This window comes from Fusarium redolens (genome assembly GCF_020744475.1).
Source record: "Fusarium redolens strain MPI-CAGE-AT-0023 chromosome Unknown BKA55scaffold_14, whole genome shotgun sequence".
NCBI lineage: Eukaryota > Fungi > Ascomycota > Sordariomycetes > Hypocreales > Nectriaceae > Fusarium > Fusarium redolens.
Window position 1 is genome coordinate 1,211,255 of NW_025763677.1, and position 16,366 is coordinate 1,227,620.

The window sequence follows — 16,366 nt, forward strand, 5'->3', positions numbered from 1 at the left end:
GGTTTGACTTTGACCAGAGAAAGAGCCTCACAGAGTTAAAGGTCAGTTAGGTTCAGTGGCTTGGTTTCGTGTTTAAACAAGTGCGTTTTGAGATATGGTGAGTTTAGTTTCAAGATAGCCTCTTATACACGAAAGCTACGTTGCATCCGAGTGAAAAGCATTGACCTTCGGTATGATACAGATATCTAGAAATAAGATCGTATAACGGTGAACATCCTTGAAAGGGAGTTAGCTAACCCGTACAGGGCTCTCCCTGTTCTCATCTGAGGTTCATGCCCGTATCCATGGCGGCGGTATCCAACACGCTTATATCTTTGTTTCCCTCAAGTGATAAATTGTAGGGGTGACGTCGCACTTGAAAACTAAGCATACATTTTAGGTGATTGTTCGCGTCAACTACCACACCCTATGACACATAGACTATGACTTAAAAAGTTCGGCGAAGTGGAAATATCAGGACTTGGCTGCATACTGGCTTGCCAAGACATCACGGCACTCACACGCGAGGAAATAAGCTAAAAGGCCAAGAAAAAGTGGTCAGACGTTTGGGACTGATTATATTATATTTATGGGTCGTGAGATTACTATTCTGCCAAGAGTCATACTCGCCAACGACGTCGGCGAACCTAAGGGCATAGGAACGATTATGCAGCCCTGCCCTATTCCCTTGCAAGTCTTTCTACTCGGCATTGAGTGACAGGAGAAATCTGTAATGTGGTGGTGATGAAGGAGGAAAAGGTCCTTGTTGTGGCTTTTCCCCCTTCAACTTCTGTAACGAGATGGACTGTCACACTTTCTCACAAAATATATGCAAGCAAGAAACCTGCTCTTGAGACCTAAAGTGCTAACCTGCATACGCCAATCATGATAGTTACCTCAGCGGTGCATATACATCTAGGGTCCATTTCAGGCCTCGAACGACTATGATGTAACTATGATTGAACAATGAACAATTCTTCCCAGCAGTAAGAAAGCCGTGGAGTTTCTCCGGCATGAATCCTTGATGGATGATGACACATAGGACTCTATGTTTTCTTTTTATATGTTGTCTCATCTCTTCTTTTCTCACCTCGCTTAAGATAGAGTCACTCTGTCGATGCTTGTGTAACCAAGACATCCATGTACATTCTGCAATGGGAATATGGCCAGCGGTATCCCCGGACCAGGCAAATCACTAGACGGCGTAACTCCGAGAGGTAGAAGCGCTCAACGGCGTTGTTGGGTTGAGTTGTGTAAACCCAACAAGTTGCGGTGATCTATCTCGGGATGCAAGGCGTGCATCATGCCCGAGGGACTTCGTAGATGAGATGATGTGAGAATTGCCATCAGAGTTACGAAACGGCAAGCCATTATCACAGAGTTAGGCCGAAGGATAAGAAAAGAAAACTATTAAGACAACACGTTATGGCATATGAAGGTCCATGGTCCCTGTTCTGACCTATCCTTTCTTCCCAATCGTGTCGAGAACTTGGATTGAGGGGTATGGAAGGCATGAAACTTGAGGGGCTATCGCCACTACTACTGGCTTCAATGCATGATGATCCTGAGGCGTCCTTGAATGAATCATCTCTTCCCTTCTCGCACTTCGCTCTTCGCCTTGTCATGCATATATATATATGGCTGCTGTGTTAAGACTGAAATAAGAAAACAGGTATTCTTCTTCAAATAAGCATCCCAGCAATACATGACGAAGATTATATATAGCGCCTGATCGTTTCTTGACCTTTGATCTCTAGACAATCTCATAGAATAAGAGTTTAACCTACTGTCTTTATCTTCAACCGTCAATAAGATCATTCTTCGATTCTCAGGAACACAAACGAGGAAATACGACCTTTGCTGTTTCCAACACAATGGACTCCTGTTACGGAACTGGAGCCTTTCCTCAGTCGATCAATCTTGCCGGAGCTTGGTATGGTAATCAGTTCTCCGATGAATCCGAGTACGTATACCATCTCACCTCCCAGGAAGTCGAAGAAATCGAAAGCGCTTTTTTGCACTTCAAAGGTAAGTCCCTTTAGACTTGCAGCAAGCAGGCTCTAATGTAGTGATAGCCCTCGGCCTAAATGGGGACTTGATCTGCCGACAGAACTTTCCACTTCCGACAGTCGGGGAAAACCTGGATCGCATAAGGCTTGATGTCCACGAAGGAAAGGGCTTTGGTCTGGTTCGAGGCTTAAATCCATTGGACTACTCCACTGAGGACTTCACGATGATGTATCTCGGCATTCAATCGTACATCGCCAATCATCGAGGTCAACAGGATGAGAAGGGAAATATGCTGGGTAAGACAGAGCGATGGAGGGTCATACATGAGTACTGAGATGTCTTTATTACAGTTCATATCGTGGCCGACAAGTCTTCCAAACTTTCTAGTCAGCATCATCGGCATTCGCCATCGGAAATCGTAAGTGGGACTCTTGAACATTGAGGTTTTTACTAATAACTGAGCTTTCAGATGTTTCACAACGAGGAGTCCGGAGACATTGTAAGCTGGCTGACAAGAAGTTCCGCTGCCTCAGGCGGAGGATGCATCATTGCTTCAGGATATGCGGTATACAATATCCTGAATCAACATCACCCTGCATCTATCCGCCAGCTTTCTCAGCCTAAATGGGTATTTGCAAAGTAAGAGCAGCTCCAGCCAGTCTCTATTATAAGAAATATCTTGAGTAACAGCCATTTAGCCAGGAATGATACCCCAGGCCGATATTCTTCTATCACAGCAACAGGATCATGCTCAACTTCGGCCGAGTCCCACTAATCGGCAATGCGGTTCATCCGCGCCCGCTTCATCTACCGCGAATTTCCATAAAACAGTTCAAAGCGTTGGAAGATATTGAACGCGTAGCTCGAAAGTTCCGGTTGGAGATTAAGACGAAACCAGGCGATATTCACTTCATCAATAACCTATTCATCCTCCACAAACATGATAGCTTCAAGGATGGTGATGGGGTTGGTGAGAAGAGGCATTTGGTTCGGATGAGGCTTCGAGATGATGAGCTGGGCTGGGACTTGCCGGAGAGTTTGAGAAAGGAGTGGTCAGAGGCGTTTGATGCAGATTCTGATAAGCTTTGGCATATTGATCCTATGCCGGAAGGCTTCTTTCTATTGAGATCATATCCGAATTAGATGGTTAGTAAGGTACAGGGCCGAAAAATGGGACAGTAATCCATGTCGGGTGGCTCTAGATATAGAATTATGTCTATAGAATACGGATAGAATAATTAAGTTATACGTGGTAAATAAAAGCGTCTGGCTACAGGTCCCAAAACATCATTGTAGTGTGTCTTTGAACCAGTGATATGCATACGTCGAAAGGCGAAACAAGATACATCACGGGTCTTTTTGCGAGCATCAACTTGGTCAAAGGTGATCAATTCCCGTTCAGATTAATGTAGTTTATGTTGTTAAGCAATCTTGAGTAATTCTTCGATGCAATGTTCCAGAACAGAATGGAGTCATGGTGCTGACCCCACATGACCCGGAGACCCCTCTCTCAGGAACCCACCTCGGATATAGCTCATCTATGCCCACTCAACGGAGGCACTACACGAAACCGCTTCAATCATATCTACCCAGAGACACTATGACAGCATCACTCTTTCATAAGTCACTAAACTCCACACTTACAGGGATCAAGACCTCGGAAGTGATTCAATTTCGAGGCATTCCATATGGCCGTATTCCTCGACGCTTTGCTGCGCCCGAAAAGCTGGAGAGATATCCTAGATGGCTTGACTGTACTAGTTTTGGGTAAGTCTTCTTAATCCAACTACTGTTAAGCGCACAATAACTAATAAGTCAGACCTCGATGTCCGCAAGTCGCTGTTGATGTCGGGCATTTGCTGCGCATACCTCCGGATCATGTATTCCCACATGAGCCTGAGGATGAGTTCAAATGCACAAATCTGGATGTCGTCCTGCCGGATATTGGACCTTCGATTGAATCATCAAAGTTACCAGTTTTGGTCTGGATACATGGTAAATTCCTCGTTGGATTGTCATTGTGAGATGTTAATGAGTCGGAACAGGAGGCTCACAAGCTGTAACATTTGGGAGCGCCGCATCCGGTGTCTGCGGTAGACAAAGGTCCCAAGGCATGATAGGCGTCAAGCGCTAATAGCTATTTTAGATATGAGTACAATTGTGGCTGATTCTCTGCGTTTGGGGAAGCCAATAATCGCCGTATCCATTCAGTATCGACTTAATGTCTTCGCTCTTGGTAACGGCAATGGGCCTCCGAACTTAGCTCTCCGTGATCAAGAGCTGGCTTTACAATGGGTTCAGGATCATATCTCAGGATTTGGTGGTGATCCAGTACTCAACCATTCTAACACCAGAAGAACAATGGGCTAACAAAGCGTGCAGGATATGGTTACTCTAGCGGGTGAGAGCGCTGGGGCTATTTATTGTCACGCCCACTTGGTTACAAATGCCCGAGTGCGACAAGTTATTCTTTCATCTGGCTCATTGTTCTTATCGTCACCTCAGCCCCGGCAATCGGTCTTGGCTCTTCGCGAGAATATTTCCAGGAACCTGAGGGACATGGATCAAACGCTCGATCTGGAAACTGCATCTGCAAGTCAGGTTGTTGAGGCGGTCAGAAGATCTGGTCTACAGTCATTTTTCCTCGAATGGGAAGATTTCTTCAATGCTTGGCAGACAAAGACTGGCAGTGCGGAGAGATTACTCCTCAGTGATGTGACTAAGGAGGTCGGTCAATGAAGATTGTTAGATGAAATGACTACTAACGCGCAAAAGGGAGCCATTTACCAAGCGGGAGTATGGTTGACAGACCCAGACGATATAGCAAAAGCCTTTGATGCTTCCGGGCAACACGGCGACGAGCTCAAGAAGTTATACCATATTTATCCAGACCGACCTTCATCCTGCAAGACTGGGGCGTTGGACTTCATCAACGACTACAAGTACCTACTCCCTGTCCAGCACCTAGAAAAATCCTGCAAGGATGCAAAGAAGTCTGTTTTCAGGTGTTTGATAGACGAAGCAAACCCATGGCAGCCCTCAAGTGGGGCTCATCACGCCGTAGACCTCGTTCTCTTATTTGGAGGATTTGATCTGAGTTTTGCGCCCAGTGCTGAGCGCGTTGGTCAGGCGATGCGAAAGGCGTGGATTAAGTTTATCTATGGGGAGGAGCCGTGGTCTGAAGCGATGGAAAACTATTATGGTTTTGGACCCCATGGGAGTTTGAAGAGTCTGGAAGATTGGGAGGTTCAGTCACGGAGACGCGTTGGACTGGCGGAGAAGTTGAGTGAAATGGAGAGTTCGTCGTTGGATAAGACATCTTTTGGGCTGGCGGCAGGGAAAGTGAGTTTGTTGAACTGATAAATTGTTTCAGGGGAATTATCTGATGCTATTGATTCCACTCTGAGCCTGTAATGCCATGGGTATTCTTCTCTCTTCCTGTTCCCTTCCAATCAAACTAAGCTTCATAAAGACGCCATCAAAGACCTAAGGCGTGATCGCTTCCGCGCTGCCGGCTGCTTGCGAATCGTTGCCAGAAGAGCCATTAGACTCGACACAACAGTGATGTCAAACAATGGCGTAGAGGTAGCTGGTAGAAGGAGAACTCCGTGGCTGTAAGACGTAGGCAGTTCGCTCTCAAAGCCATGATGATGATAGATTGCTAGTATCGAACCATCATCATCGCCTCGCCGTTCCATATCCACCAACTCATAGCGCAGTGGTCCCTTCTCAGCTGGATGAACTTGCCAATCACAACTGTGAGCTTCTGAACCTCCAAAGTCCCCAGACATGCTCATGTATGGATATCGAATAACCCTCTTCTTCGTTTCCTTCTCAGGCAAAGGGTAACACTCCCGTCCTGTGAGTTCAAACGAGGAATCTCCCGTGTGTATCTGCAACGTAATACCCTTTTCTCCTTCATTCGGCGATGATCTACACTCATCTCATCAGTATAAGCTTTTCTCCCACAATTTGACAAACTTACACCTCCGCATCCAAAGGATCTCGACCTATCACTCTCTCATGAATAGAAACACTAGCGTCAACGTCTACCAGGAACCGAGCGTTGTCGCCGGCATGATATCCGCTAGGTTTTCGAAGAAGGCATAGCTCTACCTTGTAACTCTCCGAGCCCATGGGATGCACCCCCACTTTCTCGGAATATTCCTTTGAGATGTCATATATCGCGAAATGGGAGATTGTGTCGTCATGTTTTGGGATGTAAAGCGCTTTTGTTAGATGCGCAGGGACGTGGGATATTATGTCTTGCATCGTTACGGTGCTGCGTGGTCTCGAATGAAGATAAACTGAAGAAATGTCAAAAGCCATTGAGGGCAAGATATTTATAATATGTGATTAAAACCGTTGGAAGTCTCCAGATTTTAAACTCCAGATAAGGTAAATAAAGGAAATCCAGTTTACCAAGAAGCGTGTGACATTTATTGAAGCTTGATCTCATGATCAGACGTTGCCAAGATGAACTAAACAGTTTGCATAACGTACATAGCCACTCGTCACAATCACAATTACAACGGACTTTTCCTGATAATTTCTAATCGAGGATGTAATGAACCCAGATATGGTATGTCCGAGTGGGGCTGACAAGTCCGATTCTGTCGCCACTCAGAAAACTTCCCATTTAGGTATTAAGAGCTTAGAAAGGGTGACTAAGAATAGAAAGTCCGATTGATCGGGGATTCAAAGTCCGATTTGGAGTAAGTAACATGTGAATGGCATCGAAATCGGATTTGGCTGGGACGAAATCAGATGTTTTGGGACTTAATAAAAGCCACGGTCCCATACTTTTTCACAGATGCATTTACTTACATTGATCAGGTGCCAAGCTGACATTGATTCACTTGCCATTGGTGACGTTTCAAGCATCGTCTATAAGTACCAAAACTTCACTCTATCAATTATCCCGTCTTGTCACGTCACAGCTCAGCAACTCCATCTCGAATTCATCACCATGTCCACCAAAAAGTCAATGCGCTCTATCATGGCCAGAATCACAGGTCAACACCGCCCTCGCCTCACAATACGGTACATCCTCCAATCCCAACACTCCGATCTTTCACTGACTTTACAGACCGGATTACGACTACGTTTTTGTCAGTGGAAACGGCGAAGATGCAAAAGGCCAATATCTTCGCGGAAAGCTATCACTTTTCATCCCAGAAGGACAAAACATCACCAGTGTTCAACTAAAATTGACTAGTCGGATGTGGCTTGGGTAGGTTCATCCCGAATATTCGAAGCTGACAGCGGGAGCTAACGGGTAACGTTTCTTAGAGATCACAAAGTTGATGCCGAAGATGCTGTAAAGTGGCAACGGCGCGAGAACACTGTTCATCAGTGGGAGCCATTCAATGTTGTCAATAAAATCGGAGAGTCTTTTAAGAATGGGAAGAATTTTGAATGGCCTTTTGAGTTGTTCATTCGAGGGGATCAGGAGGAGTCTTTCAAGGGTTGTACGCGATGCAGTATTACATACCTACTGGAAGCCTGGACGGTTGATGAGGGTTCATCAGACAGCTTCAAGACCTTCTCACCAATTCGGATAATTCGAACTCCGGGGTTCTCATCATACGAACTCATGGATCCGATGACGGTGCAAGGGAAATGGTCGGAGAAGGCGGAGTACAACGTTTCCATCCGGCATCGAGCGATTGCCCTGGGAGGACTGATTCCTATCGAAGCTCATCTTGCGCCGCTCAATCTGACAGCGAAGATCACAAAAGCCAGGTTTTACTTGCGGGAAAAGCACGATGTGGAGGACAAGTCTGAGGCCGAAAACACAGGGTATGAGGGACAACGAATTGTGACGGAGTGGCCATTGGAGTTGAACGACGAACCTCAGCAGCGGTGGCAGCAATGCCTACACCTCCCAATCGCTGTCAGAAAATGCTCTCCCGACTTTTCAGTTTGTGGGGTTTCTATCACACATACGCTGCATTTTGAGGTTACTTTGACCAACAATGGCGTCACGACAGAGGAAGAGATCTCGATGCCTATACATCTCTTCATCTCACCAGAACTACCTGTCAACGGTTGGGGCGTTTTTGTGAGGGATCATGTGATTGCTGCAAAGGAGGTCAAGAGCCTTTTGGCAGAAGGTATCAGTGTTCCGCCGAAATATTGCAAGGGAGATTTTGTGGTGGAGGATTATGAAGCTCCACCTCCTGCATATAGTGAAGGATGATGGGAGAGTCATCAGATGCGAGAAGGACTTATATTCGATGTAGATAGTTTTGAGATTACCTGTTTGATACGAGATAGCACCTGCTTTACAAGAGATACCAAAATTTATTACTATTTATCAAGTCATCATCGTCGTAGCATCATCAGTTTGCGGAGTGATATAAGCTGAGTCCCAGAGTTCCTAGTTGAGTTAGCGATATCCTTGAGAAGCGATAATGAGCTTACCCAGTCAATCCCATCAGGTCTAAACCAGTCGACATTGGTAGCCCAGTCCTCAAACCTCAGCTCCACATCTTCGGGCATGAAAGTCGGTGCGGGATCTCGTTTGGAGAGATATGATCTGTACAGATTAGTCCCCGCACGTCTTATCAAGAGCCAAAGGTCACTCACCGAGTACAACGAATAACGCGATAGACGCTTGAACAAGCTGGGCTCTTCATCTTAAGCGCTTCCATCCTCATTATAGCAGCATCAATAGCAGATATATGCCCTGTCAGATCAGAATCATCGGGCATGTCAAGCATACATGAAGTAAGCGCAACAGCTCCGTGAAGTGCATTACAACTGATTGCGCCCTTGACGAGCCAGCGATAACACTTTAAGCGCGGTAGTTCGTAGAATTGGTGGTGAACATCAAGTAGGGCTAGACCGGACTTGATACACTTGTCCCGTGACTCAGCACGGAAGTGGCTCGCTTTGGAGCTGTGAAAAGGTCGATGAAGAAGAAGGTAGAGTTGGTGCGCGTAGGTTTGAAGCATACACCAATGAGCGTATCCGGCGGTGTTGAGAATACTTCGGCGACCGTTTACAAGATATGCTGAGTCCCATTGTAACTGTTCTTTCGCCACAGCTGTATCATACTGGTGCAAAATTGTCGTGTTGAGTTTATCGTCACTGGAGATATGCGAGCAGATTTGCGTCGAAAGCTGGAATAGTCGAACCTGGAACTTGAGGAGTGATGTGTCAGTAAACTCGCATGGTGAATCCTTGGGCGACTGCTTGATGCTGTGTTCTTGGATATCTTTGTCGTTGACCCATGCTGGCATTGTTGCTTTCATGTTCAACAGGAACGTGAGGTCGATGTCTCGGAAGCAGAGCGCCTGATATGTATGAATGATCAAGATGCCCGCCCAGCAGCGCCGACGACGCTCTTGTTCGATGCAATTAGGGCCTTCAATATCCGTATGGCAACGCAGGGCAATGGCGATGTTGAGTGCACTGCCGAGAAGCGCCCACCCGTACTCTGGGCCTTCGTTATGAGATATCATGTGAACCAGGATGAGAAGAGCCTCGAGGGTGCTGAAATCATGGCGAACCAGGAACTGATCTTGCGACAAGGCTGTCATGGCCGCATTTCGGTATTTTTGTGACAGTACCGACAAGTCTCGGGGATGGTGGTGTCCTGCCATAACACAACAAGACCAGCGTCTGTTGGCTCAATGGTTTTGAGGGTCAACGAGATGATGGCGAAGAGGACGGCCAGCCATGACAAACTTGTCTTCTCTGGGGCTTCAAGGAAGTCCAAGTACTGAGTCTGGAATGTCGGGCCATGGAGAATATGGAATAGAGATGATAGTGTTCCGAAATAGCGGCATACCAAGTACTCAGTCACAGAAGTCGGCGGTAGCAGAGCAAGCAGTTCGTTGATTGGAACACAAGGCCCAAAAGACAAAGTAACCGTCGGATTTGGTGAGTCGGGTATAAGACTCCTCTCAACAGAAGGTCGCCGCAGAATGTGATCCCATCGCTGCTGTATCGGCTCAGGCGTCGAACTCGGAGATGACACGGTCTCTTGTACCTCGACGGACTGAACCTGTATTTGCTGTTGAGGTACCGGTTCAACAACCTCAAGTCTAGTCCTTCTTCGCTTCTGCGGCCCAGTAAAGTTTGATCCATATGCGCAAGAATCCTGCCAGCCTCGTTTGAGGCATGTAGCGCATGGCAGTCCCCGGTCGCATTTCAGCTTGGAGTGCCTGCAGGGATCGCAGTTCAAGGGTTTTCTGGGGCGTCGCTTCTGAGCTTGGCTTCTGTTTGGGGAGCTCGAACTGCTCGGGCTTAGTTGCTCCATAATTCAATGGGTATGTCAGTACAAATCAACAAAAGAGGGCGTTTTGTTGCGATGTCCGATGTTGGAGATGAATGGTTGGAAGCCGATGCAAAAATCGGAGTCGGAAATCGGATTTAGGCTGATGTGACTGATTACGTCAGGTCTTGCGCCAATCAACGCGAAGCCCTGTCAAAATCGGACTTGTCGCTTGTCGCACAAAGCTCGTGACAAATTGGACCCGGAAGCGCTCGAGGACGATCTGCAGCATAATCTTCACGGCATGACTCAATGAACGCCAAGAAAAGAATGCAAAATGATCATAGTCAGCTTGGGCTTTGTAATTAATCACCTGGGATGATGAGATGACCGCCTTCGCCTTAAAGACAAGTGGTTGACAATTTCGCAACATTTTGCTTCACATAACTTTGCTACCATGATAAAAGCCAAGATACACTCGCTCTCCAATTACGGCCAAGGTCCCGAAGCTAATCAGGGCGTAACATCTCTCACAAGTCGTGCCCCCATGCGTAGATAAGAAAAAGCTACGTCTGCCTGAACCTAAACTCACGAAACGAATTCACGCCCATATTTTCTCAAATCATAAAAGCCCACGTTTCCTCCTACAGGTTACTTAAATAGCATGGAGCCTCTGCATTTCAGACCGCCCGCAGCCATCTCTCGATAAAGTTTTTTTTTATTGTTGCTTCTAAAATTGCATCTCGGCTTATTATACGGGTGTCTTGTCGTCAACCAGTCACAGCTATTTCTCCACTATAAATCTTCAACCATGGCGACACCGACTCATCTCTACCCAGGCGTAAATCTCGCCCTTCGAGAAATGCCCGAGAAGGAATTGAACTTCAACAATGAATATCTGTTTTATCCCATTGGATTCCCCGAGTACCCGGGGAGTAAATCTGTCGTCATGCCTGTGAAAGAGGTGGCGATGATGATTCTCATAGATACGTTGACGGATAAACCAGATTGGCACAAAAAGGTTTTTGACGAGGTAATTGTTCAGAAGTGGAGAGACGAAGCGCGGCAACAGAGTGAGGATGGCTTGTATGCGAGGATTATGCAGGATAAATTGGGGGAGGGTCCTCGTAAGCCTCGGGCTAGAATTATCACTGATGCGGCGTTTGACTATGTAAGTCAAGGTTCAACGCGTGCCTTGAGGGTTGCTAATTAACGTTTGATAGTGCATTGAAGAGCTACGTGGAAAGGCAAAGCATTTTGAGCATTCAGGCCTGATCCCGATTCTTGATGGACCCGGCAACACGATCATCAAGTCAGACTCGTTCATCGACGAGAGTCTCCATCGGGACCTCAACAGAGCGTGCTATACTCTCTGGAAAGACCAGGAAAGCAATGTTGACTGGCATCCGCGAAGTAACGACATGGTGCATAATCTGATCCATCCTTCCATGCACAATTTCGTCTACGGTATTCCTTACCTCACCAACGACAGAGAAGTTGATGCTGATGATTAGCAGATCGCTCACCGTTCATTCAAGAAGAAGTCGTCGGCGTGTCCACTGCCCTTGAACTCATGGGTAAAGGCGACCCCGTGTGGGGACAGACCCCTCTAGCCCGAGAGAATGAGTTCGGGTCAAATTTTAGGGTTGGTTCAGGCAAGGTCCTCCCAGAATACTGGTCCGATAAATACCAGTGGCTCCCCGCCAACGTTGGGTTTCGAGAGGACGGCAGTGCTGAGTTCACGAGTTACGTGAATAATCTCCACCCCACAAAGTTTTCTGATATCTACAAAACCACTGAGAGGTTGGTTGACAGGGCTATTCCTGCTTGGGATCATTGCTTGCGGGAGGTCACTCACTTCGACGACAAGAGCTTTGCGGGGAGAAATGAGTCACGGTTTGAATGGATACATGCGGCTTCGTAAGTCTAGATTCTCTTACAGTGGTGCTATTTTCTCTGGCTGATCAATCCTAGTGACGAAGACGACGACCTATGGACGCCAGAGTTTGACGTCGACGAGTTTCTTCACAAAGACGTCGAACTCACGCATCAAGAACTCCGTGACTTGGAAGAAGAGTGCTACCACGATGCGGAGGACCCAGTTGAATTCGATGAAGATGAGTATGAACGCAGAATGAACGAAGGCCTTCCCCCTCTTACACCCAATGTCGATGATGAGACCATGGCTGAAGCAAAATGGGTAAAGTTCCGCGACGCTATACTCCCTGACCCAAAGCCATTTGAAGAAGTAGGCTATGCACCAAAGCAGAGCTTGCGGGAGAAGTTCAAGAAGAATGGATTGCAGATCGTTGTCAAGATGGCGAGTATTGAGCTCACGCCTGAGAAACCGGATTTTCCTGCTGGAAGTTGGCATGTAAGTCTTCCCCAAAAGTGGATAACTTAGGTTTTGCATACTGACAGACGGTAGCTCGAAGGTCAGATGAACGAGAAAATCGCCGCAACTGCACTGTACTATTTCGACAGTGAAAACGTAACGCCAAGCCGTTTATCATTCCGTATGCAGACGAGCTCCTACCTTAATGATAACATCAAGACTGGCCAGGATGATTATCACTATCTTGAAAGGGTGTATGGCACAGATCTAGGAGCGCAAGGTGGATTCGCTAGATCTTGTGTTCAAAGCTACGGAGATGTTGACACGCCAGAGGGCCGTCTCCTCGCTTTTCCTAACGTCTTGTAAGTCCTTTCTCCCTAAGCAATAATGACTTAACTAATATTTGAGTAGTCAACATCGCGTATCTTCTTTCAAGCTACAGGATCCTACGAAGCCTGGGCATCGTCGGTTCATAGCTCTTTGGCTGATTGATCCGCACCGAAGAATCCTTTCGACGGCGAATGTGCCGCCTCAGAAAAGGGATTGGTGGACAGGAAGCGGTGAGGTGCCTAGGGGACTCATGGATGTTGAGGAAGCGCGGGCACATCGGCTGAAGTTGATAGATGAGAGGACTGCGGAGAAGGCGAGGTTTCACTGGGAGGCGATTGATTACAACTTCTGTGAACACTAATTGGATCTTGGCGTCAGCGTAAGAAATGGATTGAGTGCTGAAGCAAGGCACATGATGCACTCATAGTGCTTTTTAGAGATGGATCTTGGAGGCAGCCTACCATTGTAAGTATCGTAAAGTTCAATGTCGAGTGCAAATGTTGTACAACCAAGCCTCAATACGAATCTAAACCGCCCAAGTAGGATATCACCGAAGTCCTCATCACATCCGGCCAAACGCAGCGCTCTACATGACATGTGCAAATCACAACTCCTAAATGTTATACTATCTATAAATGAATACGAGATAGCATTAATCTCGAGATTGTCTCTCCACCCAACCATATCGTGATTCATGTCCAAGACAAAATCCTCTCATGATGGACAGCTGACTTGTCTCAGATACTGACCTCTGAGTGGTCGCGGAGAAAAAATTAAGAAAGTGATCGACATCCGTAGGACAGGCTCGTAAATTTTACAAGTGCTGACATGTGCATCACATGACATGGGGGCCGAGACGTGGCTTGGAGTATTGAGGCGCGATGCTATTATTAGAGAGTTGACGTGTAGCAAGCGTAATGAGGCAGCATATAAAAAAAGTATAAAAGCTTCGACTTCGAACACATTTCCGATCTTTATACCAGTGCATTCACATCTCTACCAAACATCATAACTTCAACGGCCAGATCATCACCATGCATTTCACAACCCTCCTCACCAGCGCCATCGCGTTCGCCTCAACAGCAATATCTCAACCAACAGCTCGTCAAGCCCCTACAGCCAACGCAGTCATCATGATCGTCAACTCGGCCGATCACAGCCGACAGCCCGTCAGAATTCCCCTTGCGCAACTCACCACTCTCGACTACCAAGTCACAGAGCTGCGTCTCGAGAGTCTCAACGTTAATATTCCCAATATTCAATCACCTGAACTCAGCGATGTTGTTTGTCAGCGATATAAAGACAAATATGGTGTTCAGCTTGGGAGCGCTGAGTTTAGTCATGAGAAGCCGGCGCTGATTAGTACCAATCCTGTGGAGTTTGGTTGGGTTTTGTGTTATCGCAAGGACAAGGCTTGAGGAGACGGAGGAACATACGGGGGTTTGAATTGGGAGATGGGCTTGGATAAATTGAATACAGTGTTGCATAGTTCTTAATCGCAAGATTATACATAGCCTTTTTTTGTTCCTGATAATATGCAGATGCGCAAGACAGCATTATTAATGCTCGTAGGGCTTAGTCGATGTTCGGTTGAACTTCCACCGTCGCAGCCAATCATCATGAAGGACGTTTGGGGATTTCAAATCACGTAACGATGATTCTTGAAGCCGATTGGTCGACTCGTAAGGTCATCTCTCGTAAGGAAGATGACGTCGGGGTCTTGGAGTAATTCTCCGATTTCTTCCCCCAAAAATGGTTGCAATGGCCCGGATTATCAAGCATTCTTGGCCGCAAATTACGTTGCATTCTTAGGGGATGAATTAGTGACTTGATTACTGTGGAGTTTCGTATGGGCATTGAGAATTTTGTAAAAGCTTTTAACTATTACCCCGAATACTACATGGCATCAGCTTCGCTTGATAATCTACAGGACGATGAAACATCATCGCGTGCCATCAAAAATGTATTTAAAGACAAGCTTCCTCTAAAGTTCAATACCCATCATCACAATACAATCACAAACCATTTCGCATCACTTTGAGCTAAATCATTCATCACCGTACAATTGTTACACCATTCATATCAACCAATAACCATCATGTCAACTGAATCAAGACTCTGGCAACCCCTCAAGCTGGGAAACACCACCCTCTCCCATCGCATCGCCCTAGCCCCTCTAACCCGCCTCCGCAACGACGATGACCATCTTCCCCTCGATCTCATGATAAAATACTACGCCGACCGTGCCTCAACCCCTGGAACGCTCGTCATCAGCGAAGCAACTGGTATTTCCAAAGCAGCAGAAGCAGCCCCCAACGCACCAGGAATTTCTTCCCCAGAGCAAATCGAGGGCTGGAGAAAGATCTACGATGCTGTTCATGCTAAGGGGAGTTTTATGTTTCAGCAGCTCTGGGACCTTGGTAGAGCTGGTGATCCGGATTATTTGAAGAAGAGAGGGTATAAGTACTCGTCGAGCAGTAGTCTTCAGATGGAAGGGAAGAATGTGGCGCCTGAGGCGTTGACGGAGGAGGAGATTTGGCAGAAGATTAGGGAGTTTAGACAGGCTGCTAGGAATGTTGTTGATGCTGGTGGGGATGGTGTTGAGATTCACGGTGCTCATGGGTAAGACTGCCATTCCTTGCTGGATAAATCCAGTTGCTAACAAAGACTGCTCCAGATACCTTATCGATCAATTCATCAGCGAAAGTATCAACAATAGGACCGACAAGTGGGGAGGTTCCGTTGAGAACCGCGCTCGCTTCCTCCTAGAAGTCATAAAAGCCACTGTCGAAGAAATCGGCGCTGAGCGAACTGCCCTTCGTCTAAGTCCCTTTGCAACATTCCAGAGCGCCTACACCGCCAACCCATGGGATCAATTCGGCTACATCTTCAGCGAACTCAAGAAAGCAGGATACAAGCTCGCTTATGTCTCACTCGTCGAACCGCGAGGTAACCCAGCTATCCTCGATGCTACACCTAAAGATCTTGCTTCAGACAAGGTTAGTCCCTTTGGGAACAAGAAGCAGAGTCTCGAGTACTTTCTTGACATGTGGGATAATCAGTCCCCTGTTATTGTTGGGGGTGGATATATCCCTGATAATGTTTATGACGCTGTTGATGGGAGTTATAAGAAGTGGGATGTTGTTGTTGCTTTTGGGCGATGGTTCATTTCGAACCCTGACTTGGTGTTTCGACTGAAGTATGGTGTTGCATTGACTCCTTACCAGCGAGACACCTTTTATGCTGCTAAGAGCAACAAGGGATACAATGACTACGCTTTCAGTCAGAGGTATCTCGAGGCTACAAAAGCATAGATAGGCGGCTGATAAAGTTGCGGAAATCATTTACATAGAGCATGGCAATATCGTATATAGAGTAGGAAGAGTAGGATAGAGAATCTTGTTTCATCTTTCACATCATATTGAATCATAACTTATCTACCATATTTACCAACGCAAACCGTTCATGGAGAGTTGAAGAAAACTCCT

The 16,366-nt window shown here is 46.7% G+C and overlaps 8 protein-coding genes across 8 annotated transcripts; 6 read left to right on the forward strand and 2 right to left on the reverse strand.

The window, feature by feature from the left end:
• Positions 1–1,853: 1,853 nt before the first annotated feature.
• BKA55DRAFT_650436 (uncharacterized protein) lies at positions 1,854–3,140 on the forward strand (the record flags this gene model as incomplete). Its single annotated transcript, XM_046197303.1, has 5 exons — positions 1,854–2,007; positions 2,055–2,285; positions 2,340–2,407; positions 2,459–2,628; positions 2,706–3,140. 5 exons carry the CDS (start codon positions 1,854–1,856, stop codon positions 3,130–3,132), a joined length of 1,050 nt encoding a protein of 349 aa, XP_046046125.1. The 3' UTR covers positions 3,133–3,140.
• A 449-nt stretch (positions 3,141–3,589) lies between these two features.
• On the forward strand, positions 3,590–5,349 carry BKA55DRAFT_693869 (Alpha/Beta hydrolase protein; the record flags this gene model as incomplete). Its single annotated transcript, XM_046199969.1, has 6 exons — positions 3,590–3,756; positions 3,809–3,984; positions 4,035–4,082; positions 4,136–4,320; positions 4,372–4,716; positions 4,765–5,349. 6 exons carry the CDS (start codon positions 3,590–3,592, stop codon positions 5,347–5,349), a joined length of 1,506 nt encoding a protein of 501 aa, XP_046046126.1.
• Positions 5,350–5,453: 104 nt separating this feature from the next.
• BKA55DRAFT_519318 (uncharacterized protein) lies at positions 5,454–6,261 on the reverse strand (the record flags this gene model as incomplete). Its single annotated transcript, XM_046188332.1, has 2 exons — positions 5,454–5,922; positions 5,975–6,261. 2 exons carry the CDS (start codon positions 6,259–6,261, stop codon positions 5,454–5,456), a joined length of 756 nt encoding a protein of 251 aa, XP_046046127.1.
• Positions 6,262–6,958: 697 nt separating this feature from the next.
• BKA55DRAFT_519328 (uncharacterized protein) lies at positions 6,959–8,191 on the forward strand (the record flags this gene model as incomplete). The annotated part of the gene is made up of 3 exons (XM_046188333.1): positions 6,959–7,032; positions 7,079–7,222; positions 7,282–8,191. 3 exons carry the CDS (start codon positions 6,959–6,961, stop codon positions 8,189–8,191), a joined length of 1,128 nt encoding a protein of 375 aa, XP_046046128.1.
• A 117-nt stretch (positions 8,192–8,308) lies between these two features.
• BKA55DRAFT_706963 (uncharacterized protein) lies at positions 8,309–10,325 on the reverse strand (the record flags this gene model as incomplete). Its single annotated transcript, XM_046200706.1, has 4 exons — positions 9,571–10,325; positions 8,581–9,529; positions 8,416–8,530; positions 8,309–8,371 (listed from the first exon to the last, which is right to left on the reverse strand). The coding sequence occupies exons 1-4, from the start codon at positions 10,256–10,258 to the stop codon at positions 8,309–8,311; spliced, it is 1,815 nt and encodes a 604-aa protein (XP_046046129.1). The 5' UTR covers positions 10,259–10,325.
• A 561-nt stretch (positions 10,326–10,886) lies between these two features.
• Positions 10,887–13,642, forward strand: BKA55DRAFT_650445 (uncharacterized protein). The gene is made up of 8 exons (XM_046197304.1): positions 10,887–11,384; positions 11,437–11,680; positions 11,728–12,133; positions 12,188–12,587; positions 12,642–12,704; positions 12,768–12,910; positions 12,960–13,235; positions 13,340–13,642. Exons 1-8 carry the CDS (start codon positions 11,025–11,027, stop codon positions 13,419–13,421), a joined length of 1,974 nt encoding a protein of 657 aa, XP_046046130.1. The 5' UTR covers positions 10,887–11,024; the 3' UTR covers positions 13,422–13,642.
• A 33-nt stretch (positions 13,643–13,675) lies between these two features.
• BKA55DRAFT_577346 (uncharacterized protein) lies at positions 13,676–14,490 on the forward strand. The gene has a single exon (XM_046193604.1). It carries the CDS (start codon positions 13,913–13,915, stop codon positions 14,294–14,296), a length of 384 nt encoding a protein of 127 aa, XP_046046131.1. The 5' UTR covers positions 13,676–13,912; the 3' UTR covers positions 14,297–14,490.
• Positions 14,491–14,876: 386 nt separating this feature from the next.
• BKA55DRAFT_650449 (uncharacterized protein) lies at positions 14,877–16,192 on the forward strand (the record flags this gene model as incomplete). The annotated part of the gene is made up of 2 exons (XM_046197305.1): positions 14,877–15,500; positions 15,556–16,192. The coding sequence occupies exons 1-2, from the start codon at positions 14,977–14,979 to the stop codon at positions 16,190–16,192; spliced, it is 1,161 nt and encodes a 386-aa protein (XP_046046132.1). The 5' UTR covers positions 14,877–14,976.
• Positions 16,193–16,366: the final 174 nt, after the last annotated feature.